Raw genomic sequence first — 24,106 nt, 5'->3', positions numbered from 1 at the left:
GCAGCCAAGGAAGCCTGGGGTGGCCTCATAATGTCAGAGTTGTTTGTGGGAGTTCAGCGTTGGATATTTTTAATAGATATTTGACAGCCAAAAACATTACAAAATATCATCCATATGAAATAGTTCAAATAATTCTTTAAAAAAAGATTTCCTGAAGTACCCTGCTTCTCACTGACCGACTTCAGCAGATCGGCAGAAAGCCTAGAGAGACTGACCAGGAGTGGCCAGGTCTAGGGTATAGAAAGTGTGTGGATGTGTTTGTGTGTGTGACAGAAGACAGGCAGCAGCTGGATACCGTCAAGTTAATTCACAGAAGCCGTTCTGTTGAGACTCAGACTGTTTTGTAAATCCATCAGCAAAGCCATCTGCCTCCATCAGCGAGGGCTTCCTGTTGCACATGGGGCACAGCTTGTTGCGTTCCTGCGAGGCCCTCATCCAGACGATGAGGTTCCAACGCTGGCCGCAGGAGATGGGCAGGGCCCCGTGCATGTGTTGGCCCCTGTGCAGGAGGCCCTCACTAACCCTGTGCTCAACCTCTGTGCACTCCGTCTCACTTATGGACACCTGCAGGACGCGACAGGACCACAAGGTTTAAATTGGATTTAGGAAAAAAAGACTCATGTGTCCATGTCACTACATGCTAATGGAGTTTATTTCATCATAAAACAGAAGAAATGTGGAGCTGAGAGAATCACCTGTCTCATGTCGCCAAAGAAAATGTTTCCGTCTTTGAACTCTTTGCCCAGGGAAACGTTAAGAGTGACCTCTGCGTTGTCGTAGTGATAGCTCAGATCCAGGTCTTCGTTCATGGCGTATTTGACAACAAAAGCTTTGTGGCTGTCCAAACAGCAGCCGCCACAGTCCGGGTACAGCAGGGAGGCGAGAGGCTGCAGGTAGTGCTCCCTCAGAGGAGTGATGAAGTCCTCGTCAAAGCCCAACTCGTTGAGGAGAATCTAGAGGTGAGAAAAGGCAGAATAAAGCAACTTCCAAAAGCAGCAGCACCCTCCAAACATCCCAACGCTACATGCTCAGGTTCTTAGGAAGGTTTTGTGGAAGTGCCGTCTTCATTTATTGACGCCTTTTATTCTTAAAACCGACCAAGATCCATGAACATGTTTGTAATAATGAACTGATATAATTTTTTTCTTCCTATACTCAAATGATTACATCAGGTTTGGTCTTCCAGGATCAAAAAGAAAAACAGAAATAAATAAATAACTCTATCTTGAAGGTTGAGATTCTCCAGGCAGAGAAGCTGAGCCAAGCTAATGTAGGTTATTACACATATATTCTATGTTATCTTGTGTTTAAAAAAAAAAAAGCTGGGCCAACAGAAACAAGTGTTCATTACCCCGTAGTGGTTCATGGTGTTGGGTCTTCCTTTAGGGGCTGATGACTGCTCAAAGTGCTCCAGCTCCTCCACCAGTTGCTCACAGAAGCTTTTCTCAAACACTGGGAGACGATAGACTCTGGAAGCTTGAAAGGACACACAAAACAAAACAATGTTTTCAGGGCAACCTGCAAGCCTTATGGTCCGATTTCTCAGTGCAGCTCAACAAACTGTGGTTACATAGTCTGGCCTTAGAGAGAGATGTGCTGTTAAACAAATACAAACTACAGGAAGCCTAAGGTGGGAGAATTTATCTTAGTTCTCGCATTCCTCCACCGATGCTTCTTCATCGAAGCAAGCTTCATCACCTCCTACGTCCTCCAGCAGTTCGGTAAGACCTTCTTCACATGCGTCGCTGCTGCTGCAGTACGCAACCAGCTGCTTGAGTTTCGGCGCCAGGTAAGACTCCTGAGGAGAGGAGGAGTGAAGGTGTGGAGTCTCAGCAAAGCACAACAATAAGCAGCCAGTGAGCTTTGTGTACCTGCAGATGGTAGACATGAGGATGGAGAGGCTGGTATGTGTTTTTAATGGCGGCAGTTCTTTCAGCCGATGTCTCACATGTGTGCCTTCTTCTGTCCACCTCCTGGGAAACCTGGAATTGGAAGCTGGAATAAACTGGGTTGAACTGAATAAAAGTTGACCGGAAGTACTGGATCTGATTTTATTTCTGTTTGTTTGTTTATGATGTAAATCTGAACTGAATTTGAGCGCGATCTGTTAGGACTGCTCTTATTGGTAGATAACCCTTTTATTAACTGATTACGGTAACTTCATTGGTTCAACGTTTTCTCAAAGTGTATAATCCAATGGAAAACGAGCTATTTGAGTCTGAATTCAAATATGGCTTCCAGGGGTAGAAACGTTTTAACATATACTTTACAAACATGGTGTTCTACGGAGCCTGTCTGGTGATATGGGAGAAATAAAAAATTGTGGCCTGTAGTTGTTGTTTTTCTCTCCTATGTCACCAGACGGCCTCCGTAGTATTCTATGTGCTGAATTCAATTGACTTTATAAACAGACTACGTCACACACTCGCGCTTTCTCGCCTCTTTACCTTGGTAAGCACGTCTAGAAACTGCAGCTCCGTGACGCAGCCTTGCCTCGTTAGCAGCTGTACGTGGAGACAAAATCGCACTTATATCAAAATCAACAGCGAACATGTCCCTTTTAAATATGTTATTTGTATATGTCTCTAACAACTGTTACTGACTCACTGGCTTGTACTCCAGTCTGAACTGATGTTCGGACACAAAGCGAACATGCAGCTTGTAGTCGTCCAGGAAGATGTTATCAGTTGTGAAGCAGCTGCAGGTATAAAACCGAGACTTTTTATCTCCTTCGTTTGTCATGTTCAAAAGGATTTCATTCAAAAACGAACTGAAAAACTGAATCCCAACGCAGCTGTCATATGATAGCGCAGGTTATTTTTCCTGCCTACCACATCCGGTGCGTCTTCCAAATTAAAAGCACATGAGGAAAATAGAAATGGAAATACTGTTCAAGACACAAAGACTTTCTTTGAGCAAAGCTTGTATTCCCAAGGTAATTATTAACTGATGTATTAAACACATTTAGATACAGTAACATGGGATAGACGTCCGTGTGTTGTAGATAGGATAATATGAAGTGAAAGCAAGACAAGATTTTAAAATTTAAGATTTTTTAAAATGATGATTTCATTTTTTTAGAGGGGTACAAAGTTACTCAAATGAAATTTGGTGAACTATGAAAAATTACCTGCCTCCTAGACCTGGAATTTGCCTTGAAAGACGAGGAATAATTTATAACGTCTTCCTCCAGAGGGGGGTACTAACAAGAAAACGAAAGTGTAAAAAACAGGTTTTGAGTACAAGAAGAAGAACTAAAACAGTAGGTGCGCACCATTTTTAATTTGACAAGGCATGTAGCGACTGATAGGTGTTGTTTGTATTCCATGTCAAACAGCGCACAAATCGAATGCCACAAATCAGAATCACCGATGAGAGCGGAATGCGCTATCTTAAACTATGTGACTGAAATACACTTAAACACCTCATTTTGAAACATGCTCTATAGACTTAAGAAGAAAGTCTGTGAACCTGCAAAGTGCTTTCACTTTGGTCTGTCTTACAACCTGGAAGGGGTCTCTGCTTTATATGTAATTATGGCTCGTTTAAATTGCCAGCACTTAATCCTGTTACAAACTTAGGAAATCTCCTCCAACTCCGCTTCGTCGTCTCCTTTTACCATACTCATCGTCCGGCGAACTGTTAGGGAGCGCACCCAGACATCCATGGGCTCTGTGTTGCTATCTTGCCGCTGTTGTGATTGTGGCGTCTGTCCCTGCAGAGAGGAGCTTTCTGCTGCTGAGTATGCCGGCCGGGGCTGCTTGGCTGTCGGCTCATTTCTTCTCTTTGGGGTGCGCAGTCGCTGTGTGACATGCTGAGCGTGGACTCATTACAGGTGGCCGAGGAGGAGGTGGTGGAGTCCAGCTCTAACAAACTCTCTGACATCTACACTTTCGTGGCCAAAGGCAGCCTCCCGCAGACGATGAATCCTTTACAGAAGAAGAATTTCAAAAGATACGCCCAGAAGTTCATCTTTGATGGTAAGACCGCTCGTAAAACTCACACATATACGTTCTCAGAGATGCTCAGATAAACAGCTATAAAGTTGCAGTCAATGAATCAGGTAAACTGGAATTGCCTACAGTTTTAAACGCATCTCGTTTTTTTAAAAAAAAATATTATTCCTCTCTGTATCCAAGATGGAAAATTGTATTATGTGGGACCCAAAAAGGATGAGAAAAGGGAAGTGGTGATTGAGGCTGAGAGGAAGAGGCACATTTTCCTCGACTGCCACTTCAATGACATCGGGAATCACCTGGGCCAGAAGAAGACCGTCCACAGGATCCAGAGCAAGTACTACTGGCTGGGCATCATCAAGGACGTAGTGGACTGGGTAAGCCTGCTTTTCTTCCTCTTCCCGCTGCTGCAGCTGCTGCATTAATATTTCACACCCTGCATCGCTAACACCCAGCTGCCACTCTTCTAGATCAAACTGTGTGAGACCTGCCAACAAACGGAGAGGAACAAGAACCTGGCCAGGACCGTTCGGCCCATTAAAGTGGACGCGCCCTGGGATATAGTTGGGATAGATTTCATAGGTCTGTTTTGAGAATTCCAAGAGATTACATCGACAATATGCTGAAGGTCCTTCTCTCCTCAACAGGGCCCTTGACTGAAAGCCAGCATGGCAACAAAAGTGTGATACTGTTCATAGATTATTTTAGTAAATGGCCAGAGGCTTTCTCCACGCAGACAGCTGACCCACCGTCAGTGGCCAGGTGTATCTCTAAATGTGTGTACAGGTAAGAGGAATCTGATTCAATCTGGGGTGCGATTTCAGTAGGGATGGATGATAAATTAATAACCGTATATATTGCGATAAACACACAATCAATCCCTTTGCCAGCGTTGCTAGGCAGGTGAATGGCATCAACTAATGCACTCACTCTTTGGTTACCCAGCAACAATCTGAGTGAATTGCGCAGCAGCAGTTTCATGTTAAAAATAAAACAAAAGAAATCAATGGTGTGGAGTGAAAACTGGTTAAAAAGGAAAGGTCACTTTACATTTCAGATGTTTAAAACAATGATTTAACCAATAATTATTGATATCGATTGATATGAAACACTTGTGTTGTGCTGCGTTTTTCAGCCATATCATAGGTTTCAGGTCGTCCAGAGCTGTATATCTCTGCAGACGCTCCATAGTAACCGTGGTTGTCTTGTCTCATTCCTATAAACATACACTACAGTTTGTGGTTATAATCGGAGAAAATGGAGGATATTTTAGCAAACCTCTGTAACGTAAGAGAAACATGCACTTTTCTTAACCTGAAGTCTTTTTCGTCAGGTTTGGAGCCCCTAAAACAATAGTATGCGCTCAGACTCTAGAGTTCTGCGAAGAGGTGAGACTGTCGGTACCAAAAATGCCCTTAGCCTTCAGACTCCAGGTCAGATATGTTAAGTCTGACAAAATTATAAACATTTTTCTTTTAGGTGTCAAAGTTGCTGTTTGAGAAGTGGAGCTTGGTGCAGAGGGTGTCTCCTCTGGATCAACCTCAGCTCAACCCGCTGCACGACTGCACGGCGCCGCTGCTGAAGGAGGCCGTGGTGCAGATGGTGACGGAGAAGCAGGGCGACTGGGACGACTTTCTGGACCCGGTGCTCTTCTTCTTCCGGACCTCGGCCAACCCGACCACCAAGTTCACCCCGTATTCGCTCATGTATAGCCGCAAGGCCAGTTTTCCCAACGAGGTGAGCCTGCAGAAGATGAACCATGTTTTCAGGTAGTTTTTTATTTATTTATTTATTTAAATTTTTTTATATGATATATATATTTTCCTTTCATGTAGACCACACCGACCCTGCTGAGTTATGACGACCCAGAGCAAGATGCATGCAAAGAGAAAGCTTCTACATATATGGACATAATGCAGGAGCAACAGAATGCTGTTAAGCAGCTGGTAAGATTCTTTTTGTCTAAAAATACTCCTTTAAAAAATGTGTAACTAAAACTAAAAATAAGTACCTTTTTTGGTCTCTTGGGGGCAGCAGAGGAACCATAAAAGTGCACCAATTTTGTTTCACTGCAACTTTGCTGCTTTATCAGCTGGTTTTACGGTTTTAGTACAATTAAAAAATACTTTATTGATACCTGAGGGAAATTAAATGAAATAGTTTCCAGTCTGTTGGTTTAATATGAGAGATATGTTGGAAACTATTACCTCATAATCTGTTTTAGTGAACATCGTTCATTAGTCTAGTTGTGGCATTTATGGTTTGAAGACAGTTTCCACAAAGTAAACGTACTAAAACAGTTGACTTCACTTGAATAGGAAAAATAGACAGTTTGGTTGTCTTTTCTTTATTTAAAGCAGAGATGCACTTACCAGCTATTTAATTAGGCAAGGCAGGGCAAATCTGCTTTACAGTGTGAAAGAAAATTATGTCAAGAGACAAGAAATGCATTAACTGAAAATCCAGACACCACATATAGAAATTAAAAATCAGTTTAATGTTGATTTAAGCAGCCTAATAGCCAAGTCGTGATCAAATGAGCCGAATTATGAATTATCATTTATCTGTATGATAAAGATGCGGTAAACAATAATATTTTCGGTCTTGAGTTAAGGGAGTCAACGTTTTCTGCATGTCTCGGGTCTTCAGAGCGTTTATTTCAGAGTTTTGGAGGAAACGCACTAAATGGTACCTACTCGTGTTAGGTTCTGGTCCCGTTAACACCAAGTAAACACGTCCCTGCTGATCTGTAGTAATTGAAACCCGAGGGATCGGGATACCTTGCAGGTTACTCTGGCCCCGTCACCAGGTACTGCCTGGCAGATTAATAACAAGCTTCTGAAATCTCTCTCATAAGGATTGGAACGAGGGCTGGTGTAATGTCTTCCATTGTTTTAGTGTTTGGTCAGGGCTCTGAATAATTTTGTTTTTACTTACTTGCTCTCTAACCAACTAAAAGTAAAAGCTCGGTCTCCTGTTTGGATAGGGAGCCCTTACGTCTTGCAGTGCTGGCTGGCTTAAAATAGCCTTAATGTGTATGTCTGAAGTAAGGTCTAAATCCATGATTACATAAAGGTATCTATAGTTTTAAGGGTTATTGAGCATAACTGGGAGCCGATCTCTACCTTCTGTCGAGAAGGCCAAAAAAAATCAGTTCAGTTTAATTTTTATTAAGTTGGAGAAAATTCTTTCCCCCATTGATATTATTGAAACCATCATGTAGATTCTTGAGCGCTGCAGCCATGTTGTGACACAGGATTCTAAAGATGTCTGTCACACGTCCACCTTATTTCTCTGTTTTTGTGCGTGTGTGTGTGCGTGTGTGTGTGTGTGCGTGTGTGTGTGTGTGTGGTCTATTTACAGGTAACAGCCAACATGAACGCAGCCTACAAGCAGGAGAAGAAGAGGAACGCCAAACGCAGGAACCAGATCATGCCCCCCACCACATTAAAAATGAGCCCTTATATTAAAACGGAGCCCCTGTTCGGTGTGGTGGACTCGCCCCCGGCCAAAAAGGTCAAAGAGAGCTTGTATTTGTCGTTTCCCGTGGAGACGGTGCTGGCCACCGGGCAGAACAGCTCTGAGGACGTAAAGGCTGAGCTCACGTACCGGTTGGCTGAGCCTGACGTCCGCTGAGGAGGATGACTCTGCAGAAAGATGACGAATCAGCAGCATGTGACCGACGCAACCTCGGGCTGCCTGGTACCTTAGGCAGAAGGTCAAAGGTCAACGTCAACAAGCAGTGGAAAGCGACTAAGATGAACGCTGAGATGCACCTGCAGTGCCTTGCAAAAAATAAATAAATCACTTCTTCACATCTTAAGATTACAGTTTTTAATATGTTAGGATTTTATGTGATAGACCAACACAGAGTGGTGCAGAACTGTGGAGTGGAAGAAAGCTTGCACTAGGCTTTATTTTACTTTTTCATCTCCCCTCATGCACACATGATATATCATTCGCAGATGCGAGCTCACAAGAAACAGTGTAGCCTTAACCAGCCCATATTAAGTTTCTAGAATGGGTGGCGCATCTCGTATATATAGGATCTGTGAAATTCTACGGCTTGTTGTGGTAATGACCGCCATATGGCTCCTCCCAGAAGATTACTCAACTGTGTGCTGAAACATTATAATCACTCAGTTAAATAGTTTAAACATTTAACTTTAAAAAGCCATGAGAACTGAATAACTTTATTGTTACATTATAAAGTTGATCAAATTCCAAATGTTTCTGAGAGTCATATAATTAGAAGTCCCCGCAGGTGTAATACATACCATATTCACGGTTTTCTCTCCAGGTGTGAAATAATTATTTAGGTCAAATATTTCTGCTCAGATTCCTGTTTTATGAGCAACATTAAAGTAAATTCAAACAGTAAAGTGAATTTATCATCAATTATGTCCGCACTTGAAAAGTGAGAAAAAAGAAAAATATCTTGACTTTAAAACCATTGCAAACTAAATGTAAGGTGATGATTTAACCTAACTTCTATTAACAGTGCAGGGCAAAAACAATGCTTTTTTTTCTTCGTTTGTTCACAAATAAAGATAGTGACGTGTGTCATTGTTTTAAAGAGATACAAACTGAGGTAGCAATAAATAGCTCATATCTTCAACTGTCGACATGTTTAGATGTGTGGCCGCCATGCTGGATATTATACAACACGTTCTAATTTACTTAATAAACAAAAATAAATCCAGAGTGTAAAGGGGCTCACTTAATTGGCTCTTCCTGTGAGTGGTCTGGAGTATAGACGATCTTTGATGCCGGTGTAAACTTGACACTTCGGCCATACGTTTAATGAAGCCCAACTTGCTTCGGTGAGGCGTGAGCGTCGCGTCTGTTTGCTTGTGTACTTTAACCAAAATGGGACGCAATTAGTAAGCAGAGGTAGTATACAGACTGCTGGACGGTGAGGTATAAAACCAATATGGTACTATCTGTTACCTGAAATTAGCTCAGCACCTGCTAGCTGCTAATATTAAACACCAAGCCACGAGGTAGTAATAGTGGGATGACTAGGAATTACCTGCTCTTATCGTCATTCCTGGTAATAGTTTATTGTTCAGTGAACTACTTCAGTTCTTGATAATATTTAAAAGATAAGCTTGAAGGAACCGGAAGCAAAAATAATTTCAAAATAAGAGTTTACGTTAGCGATTGAGATACTTAAAAAGGCGGAAGATTTTTTTTTTTTTACAATGTGAAAATGTAAATAAAAGTTACCAGAAAAGTTTGGTGTTTTTTTTTTAAATTAAATTTTAACAGTTTGAAATAAGGCTAAATAATAAGTCTTATTTTAAAAAAGTTGCTGTTTTTCCGGTCAGTAAAGCTTCGGGAGTTCTAAAGTCTGACTTAAATAATCAGCATGGGCATCCATGCGCCTGTCATCTGCACTCTGCTGTACGTTGTCCTTGACAGTGTCATCACCACTGTCCTATACATTAAGGGGACAGAGCTGTCCCTCTTCATACGTGATGTCGTGGACTTTGACATCCTGAGCTCGGCCCTTGACCTGTGGGGCATTGTCCTTTTCCGAGCGTCCCTCCTGCTGGGTGCCTCCATTGGGGTTTTATGGAACAGGGAGGACGGCCCGCCCAGGGTCACCCGGGTCACCACCATCATTCTCCTCTTCTGCATGGTTGTCATCACCTACACCCTGGCCAAGCTGCTGATGCTGACCGAGGTGGAGCCCCTCAGCCAGCAGCCGTGGATCCTGAGCCTGATGGGATGGACTTGCGCCTCCTCCCTGGGTGTCGTGCTGCTCTGGAGGCGGCTCGGGAGGGTTTCCAGCTCCGAGAGCGGGCTGAACGTCGTGAACAGCCGTGGAGGAGGAGGAAGGGTCTCCGAGGACACAGAGAAGCTGGTGGATACAGCTGGTGAAGAGGAGGAGGCTGGAGGGAGGAAGGAGAAAGAGAAGGTCAGCTCTCGGGCTACGTTGGGACGCTTGCTCAGCTACTGCAGAAAGGATGCTGGACTGCTTTCCTTAGCCGTCCTCTTCCTGTTCATCTCTGCAGTGTGTGAGTATCCATCAAACAATGCTGCCATAGCTTGTAATATCACAATGATAACTCATCTTTCTATTAATGATGTTTATAATCATTTATAGCCTTCTTCCCCTGTGGAGAGTAACTACATACAGCAGTGCCAAAGGTCAATGAGCTGCTGTCATAAAAACATGACAGGTGTTCTCCTTATTCAATACGTAGCTTCATGGCTGTGATAGATGTTACACATTTATGGGCCATTCTTAAAGTCCTTGTAGTTCATGAAGAGACGTTAAGAGCGTTTTATTTTGGTTTGTCAGATTTTAAAAATGTTACAAAGATTGAATGCATTTGTGAATTCCAAGTGGACTGGAGGCTGCTCCAGAAGCAGGAAGTGGACTACTGAGCGGGGCATTCTGGGTAAATACAACCAAAATAACCGCACTTAAAGGAGAAATGTCTTCCAAATACAAAAGAGAAATCCTCCAACCGCTAAAATCTGATGCTACTCCATTTTTGTGTACATTTTCTGAAGAAGGAAGTTACGCTCATGTCTTCTTCTGAGGTGTTCATGTCATTTCCTGCAGCACTTCTTGGTGCAGCGCCACCAGATGAGGGAGTGAACAACTTTTTCAAGCATTTGATTCTCAGAGCCTCTACTTTTACAGATATTCCACTGTTAGTAGGAAGGAATTTTCTACATGTTCATTATTTGTTTTTAGTCAAACTCCCTTAGGGTGTTTGTTTGTGAGAATCTCCATCTTTGCTCTTATGACCAAAGTTTCAACTTCCAGTAGAGCTTTAAAAAAACTCTAGAGAATGGAAGGACATTTTTTCTTTCATCACTTCCAGACAACCAGTTGATAGCATCTGCTATTCTGAATAGAAACTTGCCTGGTCCTGAAAGTAGAAAATCCAAAACGTTTCCACAGAAACAGGATTAGTCAAACAACTGGATTCCTAGTAACTCTTTGTACAAATTGGCAGATACGTCAAATCCCCATAACCCTTCTTGTTCTGTCAATAACATCCTATATGCAGTCCTTTTAAAGGTTGCTGCTGTGTGCTGCAGAAAGCTGGTCAGATTGAAAACCCCTAAATCTGAAGATTAGTGAGGAGGCATTGCTCCAGATTAGGATTATATGTATTTGACCAAATGTTTATAGTCTTTCTGATTGTTATTGCTTCTCCAAATTATTTAATAAGTATATGCTGAATAGATCTATTTTTATATCACAATTCATCCCTTTCTTTTTCTTTTCAGGTGAAGCTTTCATTCCATTATACTACGGGAAGGCCATAGACAGTATTGTGGTTCACCGGAGCATGGAGTACTTTGCTAAACCTGTAGTCACATTGGCTTCACTGGCTTTGGTCAGGTGAGTGTGTAAAAGTCTACATCAGTCGGTAGAAGGGGGGGGGGAGTTAAGACAATTCAGGGAGGCCCCCATAATTTTTTTTTTCTTCATAGAAATAAAACAAAAATGGGGCCCTGTCAATTACAAAACGAATCATGTAGTGTTTCTCAAATTGTTTTTTGAAGTAGATATTAAATGTTACCTTTCCCAGATCAAAAAACACATCCATATTTGCGCTGAACCCCCCCTGGATCTGCATGAAATGGTTCGTTCCTGACGGTGACGGTGCTCAGCAACAGTTAGAACAAGACAGGAACAACTGCTGCAGTTACTAATGCTGCCAAGAAAAATGATAAAAGTCAGGTTTTCAAAGAGAGAGAGAAAGAAAAAAGACAAGAGTGTCAATATGGAGCAGTGACAAGCTAATTAGCTTCATTCCAGGAAGTGATAGGGTTTTCTCTCACTTTGCCCTTTTTAGAATTACACAACAAAGAATATATTTATTACTGACAGAAATTCAAACAATCTTTATAAAATAATAAAAAACACCCTCCTGTCTGGACTGAAGCCAGTCCTGACAGTCCTACCTTAGCTTGCATTTAAATTACTGATATCTATTCTGTCGTATCGTTTTCCACTCTGAAGATGTTTCTTCACAGACTGCCTCCACTGGTTCAGGATCTTGGCTTTCCCTTTTCTCTGACAGAGTTTCCACACACAGGTCTGTCACTTCCATGGCTTCAGGATCAAGGAAGCTTGAATCTTTCAGCATCTCGTTTACAAAGTCATTTAGCTCCTTGGGAGATGCATCAGGAAATTCAATATTCTCTAACAGATGATCCAGATCCATGGTCTCAGGGTCATAAATGGTTTTTACAGGGATAGTGTAGTTTTCCCTGTTTGGTTCTTGATGCCTGGCCACTTTTCTTCTTGGAGGTCCTAGTTCATCTCTGTCTTGGAGCTCCGTTTTCACATTTTCCAGCTCTGTTTCATAATTAACCTCATAGCTACAGTACCGTTGTTGGAGGACAGTGAGTTGCTTTTGGAGACTGTCCTTCTCGGCTCCAAGTTCACTGATGATCTTTTGGTCCCTCATCATTTTCTGTGACTGAGCTTTCATCTCTTTATCTACCTCCTGCTTAAATATTTCTGCTTGCTGTCTTAAAGCAGAAACATCTCCTTCATATGTCATTTGAAGTTCCTGGTAAGAAACTTTAGCCTGCTCCAGTTCACTTTGGAGATGTTTTATGGTCTCTGTGGATTGCTGCTGCAGCAAAGAGAACTCTTGTTCCATTTTCTGATGCAGATTGTTCTTTTCAGCTCTAAGTGCATTGATAAGATGATGGTCATTCTTGGCTCTTTCCAAATTAGCTTCTTTCTCACAATTCACCTCATACTGATAAATGTCTGCTTTCTCTCTCAGGGCAGAAACATCTGCTTCATACCTCCTGTTTAATTCTTGGTATGAAATCTTATACAGCACCAGCTCACTCTGCAGACGGTTCTCTGTTTCCTGCAGGCAGACAATCTCCTTGGACATTTTTTCTTGGAGATCGTCCTTCTCAGCTCTCAGGTTTTCAAGGATCTTTTGCTCATGCTTGATTTGTTCTTCATAAAACATCTGCATGTCGACCTGCAGGTTCTCCTCACCTGTAGCTTCATATTTCGATTGAAGCTCCTCGTAGCGAGTCTTGATTTGGTCCAGCTCTTGTTGGAGGGCATCACTTTTCTCTTTTTCTTTCTGGATTTGTGACCTGAATGCTTCCTCACCCACAATATGAGCTACCTTCAATTGCTCAAATTCCTTCTGCAGCAGCCTTTTCGTCTTGTGTTTTATGTCGCTGTGCATCCTGGAAGCGATTATAGCTCGTCTGAGAGACTCTGAATCGGAAAACTCTTCTCCTGTCAGTAGTTCTCTCTTCATGTCCTTGAGTCTTTTCTGTCCTTGTAACTCGGCTTTTGTTTTCTCCAGTTCTCTTTGCACGTAGACCAGCTTTTGGTTCTCCTCAAACCATCTTGCTCTCTCCTTTTCCAGAAGAGAGCCAAGTCTCTGGATCTCTCTCTGTAACTCAATGGGAGGCGTTCTGTTCTCAGTCCAGCCTTGCAGATTTTGTCCAGCTCTCCATGCTCCATGCTGGGGTCTCATCTCACCGTTGGAGGAATGTGGCCTTTGGTTCCACATGTTTGGACAAAACAATGTTTGTTAAAATCCGTTTTGATCTGCAAACAATCTCAATGTTCAACTTTGAAAGCGCTTTGAGAACGTCTGAACTTGTCAGTAGTGCAGCAAACAATGACAAGAATGTAGAAGTTTGTTCCATACATACAGTGCTGATGACATCAGAAGCATGACTCTAGTCGTGACATCACAGAGTTTTCCTTCATCTCTGGAATGATGATGTGAGTGTTTGAGAAATCTACCACACTGACCAACCAACCTCCCCCATCATCCTTCTCCTCACCTTCCTACCCCCCATATTGGAGTTGGGATGGTTATATAGTGTTAGGGTGGCTCTGATTTATTCTTTCTGTAGATTTTTGTTCCTGGTTATTTTTGTTGAGGCTTTGCATCTTAGGACAGTTGTCCCCTCTGGTTTTGGACGACATGCAGTTGGAAGTTTTTTGCTCTTTCTCTTTTAGTTTTGGGCAGTCGGTTTGATGCAATACTTCTTTAGGTTTAGTTTTACGACCTGGAGACGCTGATCATTATCTCAAAAGCTCAAATAGTGAACTAACTAATAGTGTTGTGGATGTATATTGGATCACTAACAATACAAATATTTTGTATCAAGTGATCAATAAATTCTGCTTACCTACACATTTCTGCAGTCAGAGGAATATGGAAAAAGTTTAAAGTGGCCCATTTATGTCTTCAAGTTTCCTTGTCAGCTCATTTATCAGCTATTTACCAGAGAGTCATAGAATCGGTGTGGAGGGAGCTCTATAAGACAGACAGGCTGCACAATGATTAATAAGTCGTCTCTCAAACATCCAGCTGGTGTCAAAGAGCGTGAAAAAAGCTGATGAGTATTTTCTGCTTTGTGTTCGGCCAAAGATCATTTTACACTGATAAACAACTTAGAATAAATGATTGCAGCTCATGATTTAGAAAAAACTTACAAATAAGAGTAATAATTATCACTTTTGAAGCGTATTATATTACACAGATCATATTAGCTTAGCATAAAGATCTTGAAATGTGATGTGTCAATCATGATTGTTCTTGTTTGCAACTGTAATGTTTATCTGATCATTGAATCCTGAAGACCAAATATTCAGTATAGTGAGTCAAAGTGGGCTTGTTTATAGCAACCTCATCAGAAACTACTAGTTACCGTTGGTTACTAGGAGTGTAGCGATACAGTAATCTCACGAAACGATATGTGATATTCTGATCACGGTACTATATGTATCACGATATTTGGCAAACAATACAATTCGGTGCACTTTTACAATTTTCTGAAATATTTTAGAAGGACAGAGTGATTTTAGTGACATTTTGTGTTCCATAGACTTGGATGTAATTAACTGAAAACTGATTAAAAGCACCAACTACACAATACCTGACTCTGATTGGACAGAGTCTAATAGTCTACAGTTGGACAAAATGAATCAAAGATGCAGTGAGAAATTTTGTTTTTGTCATTTAATTCATGTGGATTTGACATAAAACTCAAAGTATCAATAGTGATCTGGGAGCTGAGAGGGGAGATTATCAGCCTCTGTAGACTCTCAATATGCAAATGATTATGTTTTTCTTTTGGACATACTGTGTCTGCATTTTAGAGTAGAAAAAGTCTTTTGGACTACAGGGAAAAGGCTTTTCTACCTTGGCTTCCAGAGTTAGCCATGTTTTACTTGGCCTATTAACACAATTTAAAAACTGGTGTGTAGTTTATAATGTGCACTTTAAGCACAAGTTGAAAGTGAGACAGGGAGAGGCAGAGTCTTGCTGCTCACAAACCAGACATGTTAAAAAGACGGTATAAGCTTATGGACCCCTATGGTTTAACAAATCGATACTCGCGGATGAAAAATCGATACCTTCTAAGGGTGGAAAAAATTGATAAATATTGTAGAATTGATATAATTATACAGCCCTATTGGTTACACTGTTGGTTTATGGAGAGACATGTTTTTTTAAAAGGAGCCCAATTAAATTTTGGGGCCCAAGATTCCTGGCTGTGCCATGGGTCGTGCCCAAAGTCGGGCCTCGAGGGCCGGCATCCTGCATGTTTTAGTTCTCTCCCTGGTTTAACGCACCTGGATCAAATGATGGCTCATAAGAGGCCTTAGGAGAACACTGACATCCTGAAAGGTTTAGTTCTCACCAGGGAGAGAACCAAAACATGCAGGATGCCGGCCCTCAAGGGCCAACTTTGGGCATCACTGGTCTACATCTTTAAGTAGCTGCCAAGTGCTGCTAATTAAATGTATTATTATACTGTCATCGCCACCAGCCTGTGTGAACAGCTCTGTAAACGGTAGGCCAACAAAGACAACAAACTTTGTTGGATGATATATTGTCCCAGAAATTATTGCGATAAATGATAATATTGTCATTTTGAGACCCTTTTCAACTAATACAATAGATGATGATGGTGATGATGATGATGATGGCATTCTAAAGCACTCTCTCAAGCATCAAGAAACTTTAATTTCTAAAGAACATGTAATACTGGAACTGGCAAAAAACATCATAAACATTATAAATATCAAAAATACGCTGGCCAAACAGCAGGTGGCTAATGCCTTCTATAATCGTGTGGCTTTCAGGTTTTCTTATGATATATGTCTGTTTACAATTTTAGTTTGTTCTCTTTCTGTTAGCAGCTGCAGTTGCATGTTGACCCTGTGTCAGTAGCACCCCCATTTAGTCTTTTCTTTCTCCTCAGCTCGATGGCCATCGGAGTGCGAGGAGGAGTCTTCACCCTGACATTTGCGAGATTAAACCTTCGGCTGAGGAGCCGCCTCTTTAGAACCCTGATGACGCAGGAAATTGCCTTTTTTGATGAAAACCACACCGGTAATGAAGAAGCACATCAAGAGAGCAAGACTGTCAAGTGTTATACGTTTCACAAAGCTGATGACATCAGTTTTATTTTCATGTAAATTCAAGAAATTCATTTTCAGACATTTTTTTTAAGAATGTTTGAAGAGTATTTATGCTGTGTCGCTTAATTGGTAGATACATTTTAATATCATCAGCAAAACAATTGAAGAGAATGCTATGTTTTTGAAAAAAAGAACCCAAAGGTAATATGTAAAGATAAAATTGTACCTTTGATACTGGCCACTGGAAAATAAAATACTGTTGTCCACGTATGAAAGGCATGCTGAGAGCTCTAAAACCACGAAAAGAGCAGAACTTCCTGAATCCCACTTCTCTGTCAGTCCTGATTTCTCCCTCTGTGTATTTATTTTTTTTCTCTCCTGTTAAGACCTGTCCCTGTTGGCCCACAGGGGACATCCTTTCACGTCTGTCAGCAGACACCACCCAGGTGAGCGACCTCATCTCCCAGAACGTCAACGTGTTTTTGCGGAGCGTCATCAAGGGCACCGGCTTCGTCATCTTCATGTTTCGGATGTCCTGGAAGCTCACTCTGGTCACCATGATGGGATTCCCTTTCATCGCTCTGGTCTCCAAGCTTTATGGCGAATACTACAAGGTAGAGCGGTTTGGCCTCTTTGTTTTGCAACATACCTGATGTCTAACGTGGTTTGGCAGCCGTAGTGTGGTTAAAAACTGAAATCGGTTCCTTCCAGAAACTGACCAAAGAGGTGCAGACGGTCCTAGCAGAAGCTAACAAGGTCGCCGAAGAGACCATCTCAGCCATGAGGACAGTGAGGAGCTTCGCCAATGAGAGCGGGGAGGCTGACTCCTACTACGCTAAACTCTTGGTCATGTTCCAGCTCAACAAAAAGCAAGCCCTGGCCTACGCCTGCTACATGTGGTCCAGTTCTGTATGTTCTGCTGCAGCAGCTTTATGCACAGTGTTGGGGTTTAAATTGTGAGCACCGCCGAGCTTTATCTCTGTTTTCCAGATATCAGAGCTTGCTCTTGAAGTGGCTGTCCTCTACTACGGAGGCCATCTTGTACTCACCAACCAGTTGAGCAGCGGCGGCTTGATTTCTTTTTTCATTTACATGCTGGAGCTGGGAGAATGTTTTGAGGTACTTCCTCGGTTATTTCATCAGTTTTCTAGGAGCGCAACAGACGATTATTTTGATGTTCTGTTATTCTATCAATTATTCTGTCAATTATTCTAGTTACCAGTCAATTGATCGGATGAAAAAAATTGGCATATTCTGCATATTTTACATTTAAGCCTTTTTATACAATATTAGAAATACACTAAAATATACTAATAAGCAATTCAGTTGCATAAGGTGTTTAATAGGGAATTATTTTTTTAGAGAATTTGAACAAGGTGAAGCCAAATCTTGTGGACCTTTCGATAAAACGTATTTACAGAGTCACAAAGTTTGTTTTTAATCTTCATTTTAAATGCAAATGGATTTATTTACTTTGGCTTAATTACCGGTACTTCTCTGAGGTTGTTGTTCTCCAGCAAAATGGCATTTTTATGCTCCAGTTAGTGATTAATCATTTATTAAATTAGTTGATGATTATTCCAATAATCAGTTAATCGGGATTATTTACAATTAATCGCAATTAATTGAATTGATCAAGATTCATCGAATTAATCACAATTTATCCAATTAATCACAATTAATCTGATTAATCACGATTATCACAATTTATTTGATTAATCGCTATTAACCTGATTTATCGTTTCAGCCCTAAACAGTCAGCCATGTCGTAACAGAGCAGCAGATTGCAGTGAAACCTTGTCCTGCCTGCCTTTCAGAGCATTGCGTCAGTCTACACTGGCCTCATGCAGGGAGTCGGAGCAGCTGAGAAGGTGTTTGAGTATCTGGACAGGAAACCCAAACATCCAGCGGAGGGCACCGAGGCTCCAAACTCCTGCACTGGTCTGGTTGAGTTTAAAGACATCACCTTCGCTTATCCAACACGGCCAGAGATTGACGTCCTCAAGGTTTGTCCTTGACATCCTTTCAATTTTACAGATTAATCCCATTTTTGGTTATAAGAGTCAAAATCTTACGAGAATACAGTCATAATATTACAAGAACAAAGTCATACGACAATAATGTCTAAATAAGACCAAAACATGTCACAATGTTACCAGGATAAAGTTGGAATATTTGGAGCTGTAATTTTAAAAGGGATACAAGACAAAAACTAACAAAAAATTCAAATGACAATGCTGTAAAATCTTTTGAAGTTATATTTTGGCATTCATTTTACAGATGCATGCAGATTCTTATAACACATCAGCATCAGATTTTTATCAGTAACAGGACTGAAGCTACTGAGTCTACTTAGAAGAAAGAACCATGGACTGGGCACCAACTGTGTCAATGCATTTTTTTCTCAATGAAACAGATTTTTCCGGACCTTATTCTGCTAATATTATGACTGTATTCTCTTAATTAAACATTCATTTTTATAGCTTAGCCCTAAAGCTCCTTCATAAAAATCTTATTGCCCAGCCCTACCACATGTAGCTTTATCTTCTTTTCACAATCATGAGCTTCTTTGTGCCAGTAAACTACATTGAAGTTTGTTTCTGCAACGTTACAAAATGTAAAAAAAAAAAAAAAAAAAAAAGTTTGAAGGAGTTTTACAATTCACATACACTCAATTCACTTCATTTTCAGTCTATACATTTAGCTAAACCGTATTGAGTGTTTAGCTAAATGATAGCCATATAGTAAATTATCCCATAAGACTGACTGGTTTATTATTTTAAGAAAACAATTTCTGGGATACGTTTCTTTTTGCAGGGAGTGTCGTTCACTCTGCGGCCCGGAGAGGTGACCGCCTTGGTGGGGCCTTCAGGCAGTGGAAAGAGCTCCTGTGTGAGTCTGCTGGAAAATTTCTACCTCCCTCAGAGAGGCCAAGTGCTGCTGGACGGGAATCCTGTTAATGAGTTTCAGCATGACTATCTGCACTCCAAGGTGAGCATTTGCAAAAAAAAAAGTGAAACTAACAGAAGTTGCGAAGTTGCTAGCAATACATTAAGAACTATGAACACTTTGAAGACAACATAGCATCACATGTTTGGGTTGTTCAGTTTCAGACTAGTGGAGGTTTCAAAGAGACTCCTATTAACTCACAAAACCAAAGTAGAGTTGTTTGGCCGTAGTGGAAAACATCGCATTTACTAACTGTCAAACACGGTGGTGGAGGGGTGATGATTTGGTTAGCAGCCACAGGTCCTGGATGAGCACCTTGCATTTATTAGGTTTGTTTCTATCTACTCGTTTGGAGCAAATAAAGTAGGCAATGCAAAGCGTAACGTTGTCAGATGTTGACGGTGATGTAAAGGTTGCAAACTAGCATGGACCTCACATCTCATGAAAATTCAGTCCTTCACTCTTTGGAGGTTTGGACTTAAACAATTTCTCAGTCTTCCATCGCCACCAGTGGATGGGAGCGATCCACCACTCCCATCCCAGCTTGGAGTGCTTCTTGTCAGCCACTCTAGGCTGCAGCTCTCCCATTCCACCTGGAGGTTTGGATTTTCAGTTTTATGCCTCTAGCAAGGCACCGAGCCACCAGTGGATGAGTTCACTATGCCAGAACTTATTTGGCAAATGTGTTTGTTTTTCCCCTTTAGCGCCTGAACTCTTTCAGAAGAGCCAAAAACTGCGAGCGTAAACCTTTTGAAAAATGAAGTGCGACATTTTGAATTTTGCCGTTTCTATCGACCTTTTCTAATGCGATACTTCAAAAATGGGCATAAAAAAACATTGATGGAAACACGACTATTGAGCCACTAGCTTATTTCAGAGTCAAATGTGAGACCATCTGTTTGACTACCACAGCTTGGCTCAAACTCAATAATGCAACATAACACCGATCCCTAACATGGAATATCAGAAACAGGAAATTAAAAGATATGGTGTTCTCACTGGATTATATTTGTCCTTCTCAAGTAAATAATGAAACGGTGGAATATGCTGAGGGTTTTTGTTCATCTGTCGTTCTCCTTTTACAATTTGAAAATGTACATTTTTGAATTTTGAACTTAATTATTTGGAGCTAGCATGCTTTTTGTTATAAAAGTAGGAATAAATTACCTTCCAGGTTTGGAATAAGTTTTTTTTAAGGGTTTAAATACACTTTTTATTCTCCTATATAACGCACTGTGGGAAAAACACTGTGCTGGCCACATGGATTGGCAGCTCTGGTACACATGCATGAAACCCTTAAATGGCAAATAATTGTACATTTTCAGGTTAACTACGTTTTAGAGCATATAATTATATCACAGCTCAATTTTTCAGTTTATTACTTTCGTGTCTGCAGATTGCTCTGGTGGGCCAAGAGCCTGTGCTGTTTGCCCGGACCATTAAGGAGAACATCTCCTACGGCCTGAGTGACGTCTCTATGGAGATGGTGGTGCAGGCTGCCACCAAGGCTAACGCTCATGACTTTATCACCAGCCTCCCCAAAGGCTACGACACAAGTAATTACCAAACCTGTTGATTTTTTTTTTTTTTCTAAGTAAACCGCCCCTTTTTATTTGAAGCACAAGTGAGACATGAATGATAGATTTCATTATTGCAAGATAAGACCTTTGGCCTATACAAAGGTCAAAGAGGCTTTTTTATTATTTATTTATTTCTGTCATTTTTAACCTTTCCATACACAAGTAAAAGACAAAACTAACACGTAAATAAACAATCTTTGAATTCCTGTCAATAAAAAACACAAAGTGTAGACTTTGTGTTTTTTATTGGGATACATGTACATGTACATGGGATACATTTTACAATGTATCCCATGTAAAAAATGTTTTACTTTTTTACATGGGATACATTGACAAAATCAAAACAACAGACTTTCCTGTATCATTTTCTAAAGCTATGCAGAAAATTAAACTTTTTGGTTTTTTTTAAAGGTGTTGGGGAGAAAGGCTTGCAACTGTCTGGGGGACAAAAACAAAGGGTGGCTATAGCCAGAGCCCTCATCCGCCAGCCACGCGTCCTCATCCTGGACGAAGCCACAAGTGCTCTGGACGCAGAAAGTGAACATATTGTAGGTGAAGTGCTGTTAAATGCAAGGCATCATTGCTATAAATACCGTATTTATGGAAGCGTGTGTGTATAATTTGAACTGCAGGTTCAGCAGGCTTTGAACAGCATCATCCAGCAACACACAGTGCTGGTGATCGCCCACCGGCTCAGCACGGTGGAAAAGGCCGACAACATCATCGTGATCGACAGGGGCCGCGTGGCCGAGCGGGGGAACCACAGTCAGCTGATGGCCACCGGCGGCCTCTACTGCAAGCTGGTGCAGAGGCAGGTCCTGGGCATCGAGACCGGGGCGGAGGTCCTCAATCCGTCAGAGACTGTCCGGTGGAAGTCTGACAGAGGGCGGAGGAGACAAAGCACCGGCAGCAGTGGGAGCGAGTCGGAGCACAATATGCGCTACTGAGATCGAGCTGCAGAGTGAAAGATGTTTTCAACATGACAGGCGAATGATAATCAGGCTGATCTGGGCTACTGTGACAGGAAAACACCACTAAAAGTCAAAGCACTCCACTAATATCCAAAGAAGTTGTCACTTTAAAGATTCTGTACAAAATTTTACATCTACTTACTTAACAACTTCATTAAAGTAGTTCAGGGGCTCTCAACAGCGTACAGTGTAAAATAAAACAAGATAAATAATTTCACAACTTTTCCACATAAATTGGCAAATATTTTGCACTAGGGCTTTCTCGATGCAACTTTTTCACTTCCGATACGATACCAATATTGCAGCTTTGAGTATGGACTGATACCGATATTCACTCCATACTATAACAGCACAAATTATAACTTCTTTTATTAGTTATTCTGTAGTGTTTAATGCTAGAAAAGGCTCTGTTGTGAACAACAATAGAACAACTGAGCTATTTATTATTAAGCAATGGGTCTGTGTGTGGGCTACAAGCACTGCGGGAAAGAAATGATGCGGCGGACTAAATGCTGGAGTGGAGTGCTTCTGTTAGCGCGCTTGAACAAGAGATTTTAGATGCAGGCCGGCCGATACAATCCGATGCTCAGTTTTTAGCTGATATCAGACTGATTTCCGATATTAATATCGGATCGGGACAACCCTTATTTTACACAATTCAACTCAAAAACAAACTTGGAAGAAAAAAATTTTTAAAAATGCAAAATGTGCAATAACCCAGTTGTATGCACAAGAGCTGGTGTGCTGCTTGTTTCAGATTATTTTCTGGTTCAGAGTATCGGAATAAAGCAAAATTGTTTATTACGAGAACATATAGAATATGATCAGAAGGTAATTCATCCGTTAATTCAACTGTGTTGGACCTGTACATTTTGAGAGCATCTGTTTATACAATATTTTAATGCATCACAAGCCTTGAATGAATGCTCACTAAATGCATTATCAGCTTAAAAAAAGGGATGTGCTGCTGTCAATGCACTTTTTGTTTTGTAGCAATACCTCATCGACATCTCACTGTAACTGTTTTTTACTTTGAAGCTGTCTTGCTGTTTTTTAACTAATGTGTTTTTAAAAAGGAATTCCTTTATTGGCACTACATATGCTGGATATACTTTCAAACACTGAAAATGACAAAAAGGTGCGATCGCTAAGTATGTATAAAAAATGTATGATCTCCTGCTTGTTGTTGAAGAAAGTGTTAATTGTAAAACAGGTAAGGAGCCATACTAATTTATAGCAAATATTGTAATGGCAACTACTTTGATGCTTCCAGTTCTGTAGAGTTGTGGTGTAAACGCCATGTTAAGTGCGTGTCTGTATGTGTGTATTCTAAAGTATACAACTACAATGGGCTTTTTTTAAGCTGAAATTTGAATTTATGGTGTGTTTTCTCTAATCGCACAGAATAAAATAAACAAATTCAGATGACAAAAATCAGTTTAAATAATTGTAATTGGGATATGTCACCAAAAACAATTAAACTATAATCTCTAGATTCAGTGACATTGACTAAGGTGTTCAGGATCAATTCGAGGATAATACCAGGCTCATGTTTGCCATGAATTGGAAGTAGCTGCACAGGGGTGCAACTTTGTACTTTCTGAAGTGTATGCAGACAAAATACAGTCGTGCCACTGTGGGAGCCCAATTGGGCCTTCAGTTTTTTTGCACTATACATTAGCTGTAGCTCACAATACTGTTTTTTTGCCTCCGCCCTGCGGTCTCAGGTCAGGCGGTGCATAGAGGTACACACTGCACATCAAGTACACACTACACCGAGTTTGCCATCACATGTGATTTAAGACAATTCCTGCAACAGTTGACAAAAATTCCCTGCTGTCCACGTAGACATGCCACATAGCTTCTTGAAAAATGTTAAAATTCAGAAATTTGGTCGCAATTACAAGAAGATTGCTTGGATGGTGAGGGTTGGAAACGACAATATTATGCTGGGGGATTGCTTTACTGCTTGTGGTAATGGTTGGAATATTAGACAAGAAATGCATATCTATTAACTTCATCTCAAATCAATATCAAGACTATTGAAACTTAGAAACACACGGGTGCTATAAGTAGGCCCATCAGACTTTAAAAACATTATTGATGCTGTTTTTAATATTTTAGACAGGTGATGTCTAAAACTTCCAGCCAAAAATAATGGCAGACTTGGGAATTTCTTCTAAAATGTGATCGGGAGTTCAGTGGTGCAGTTTGTCTAATTTTTATTTAGATTAGTGTGTAATATAT

At 41.0% G+C, this 24,106-nt stretch overlaps 3 protein-coding genes across 9 annotated transcripts; 2 read left to right on the top strand and 1 right to left on the bottom strand.

Moving 5' to 3' along the window:
- Nucleotides 1-52: 52 nt before the first annotated feature.
- On the bottom strand, nucleotides 53-2,841 carry ogfod2 (2-oxoglutarate and iron-dependent oxygenase domain containing 2). 2 transcript variants are annotated; one of them, XM_044107971.1, is made up of 7 exons: nucleotides 2,608-2,841; nucleotides 2,448-2,504; nucleotides 1,872-1,982; nucleotides 1,699-1,798; nucleotides 1,352-1,476; nucleotides 696-953; nucleotides 53-564 (listed from the first exon to the last, which is right to left on the bottom strand). In XM_044107971.1, exons 1-7 carry the CDS (start codon nucleotides 2,740-2,742, stop codon nucleotides 298-300), a joined length of 1,053 nt encoding a protein of 350 aa, XP_043963906.1. In that variant the 5' UTR covers nucleotides 2,743-2,841; the 3' UTR covers nucleotides 53-297. The 2 variants fall into 2 exon arrangements, with proteins under 2 accessions (XP_043963906.1, XP_043963917.1); XM_044107982.1 differs by having other exon boundaries at nucleotides 2,448-2,527; nucleotides 2,608-2,698.
- Nucleotides 2,323-7,779, top strand: zgc:113436 (uncharacterized protein LOC503528 homolog). 6 transcript variants are annotated; one of them, XM_044107958.1, is made up of 9 exons: nucleotides 2,323-2,451; nucleotides 3,836-3,980; nucleotides 4,140-4,333; nucleotides 4,427-4,538; nucleotides 4,604-4,742; nucleotides 5,290-5,344; nucleotides 5,436-5,693; nucleotides 5,792-5,902; nucleotides 7,320-7,779. In XM_044107958.1, the coding sequence occupies exons 2-9, from the start codon at nucleotides 3,923-3,925 to the stop codon at nucleotides 7,590-7,592; spliced, it is 1,200 nt and encodes a 399-aa protein (XP_043963893.1). In that variant the 5' UTR covers nucleotides 2,323-2,451; nucleotides 3,836-3,922; the 3' UTR covers nucleotides 7,593-7,779. The 6 variants fall into 6 exon arrangements, with proteins under 6 accessions (XP_043963893.1, XP_043963869.1, XP_043963853.1 ...); XM_044107934.1 differs by having other exon boundaries at nucleotides 2,435-2,704; XM_044107918.1 differs by lacking the exon at nucleotides 2,323-2,451 and adding an exon at nucleotides 2,850-2,935.
- A 139-nt stretch (nucleotides 7,780-7,918) lies between these two features.
- Nucleotides 7,919-23,234, top strand: abcb9 (ATP-binding cassette, sub-family B (MDR/TAP), member 9). Its single transcript, XM_044107905.1, has 11 exons — nucleotides 7,919-9,979; nucleotides 11,211-11,325; nucleotides 16,200-16,330; nucleotides 16,768-16,973; nucleotides 17,071-17,268; nucleotides 17,350-17,478; nucleotides 18,177-18,365; nucleotides 19,177-19,350; nucleotides 20,705-20,864; nucleotides 21,300-21,436; nucleotides 21,521-23,234. Exons 1-11 carry the CDS (start codon nucleotides 9,328-9,330, stop codon nucleotides 21,833-21,835), a joined length of 2,406 nt encoding a protein of 801 aa, XP_043963840.1. The 5' UTR covers nucleotides 7,919-9,327; the 3' UTR covers nucleotides 21,836-23,234.
- Nucleotides 23,235-24,106: the final 872 nt, after the last annotated feature.

The sequence above is a fragment of the Gambusia affinis genome, linkage group LG03 (genome assembly GCF_019740435.1).
Source record: "Gambusia affinis linkage group LG03, SWU_Gaff_1.0, whole genome shotgun sequence".
NCBI lineage: Eukaryota > Metazoa > Chordata > Actinopteri > Cyprinodontiformes > Poeciliidae > Gambusia > Gambusia affinis.
Note: the sequence above shows the minus strand (reverse complement) of the source record. Positions and strands in the feature narration are given on the sequence as shown.

What these genes read in the sequence shown, in the direction of transcription:
- ogfod2 (XM_044107971.1), bottom strand. Translation starts at nt 2,742, where the DNA reads ATGACAAACGAAGGAGATAAAAAGTCTCGGTTTTATACCTGCAGCTGC. An exon ending in ACTGCTGGAGGACGTAGGAG is followed by an intron (nt 1,477 to 1,698) that starts GTGATGAAGCTT and finishes TGTCCTTTCAAG; the next exon opens with CTTCCAGAGTCTATCGTCTC. An exon ending in ACACCATGAACCACTACGGG is followed by an intron (nt 954 to 1,351) that starts GTAATGAACACT and finishes TCTCACCTCTAG; the next exon opens with ATTCTCCTCAACGAGTTGGG.
- zgc:113436 (XM_044107918.1), top strand. Translation starts at nt 2,864, where the DNA reads ATGAGGAAAATAGAAATGGAAATACTGTTCAAGACACAAAGACTTTCT. An exon ending in TCAAGGACGTAGTGGACTGG is followed by an intron (nt 4,334 to 4,426) that starts GTAAGCCTGCTT and finishes CCACTCTTCTAG; the next exon opens with ATCAAACTGTGTGAGACCTG. An exon ending in AGAATGCTGTTAAGCAGCTG is followed by an intron (nt 5,903 to 7,319) that starts GTAAGATTCTTT and finishes GTCTATTTACAG; the next exon opens with GTAACAGCCAACATGAACGC.
- abcb9 (XM_044107905.1), top strand. Translation starts at nt 9,328, where the DNA reads ATGGGCATCCATGCGCCTGTCATCTGCACTCTGCTGTACGTTGTCCTT. An exon ending in GCTTCACTGGCTTTGGTCAG is followed by an intron (nt 11,326 to 16,199) that starts GTGAGTGTGTAA and finishes CTTTCTCCTCAG; the next exon opens with CTCGATGGCCATCGGAGTGC. An exon ending in ACGCAGAAAGTGAACATATT is followed by an intron (nt 21,437 to 21,520) that starts GTAGGTGAAGTG and finishes TTTGAACTGCAG; the next exon opens with GTTCAGCAGGCTTTGAACAG.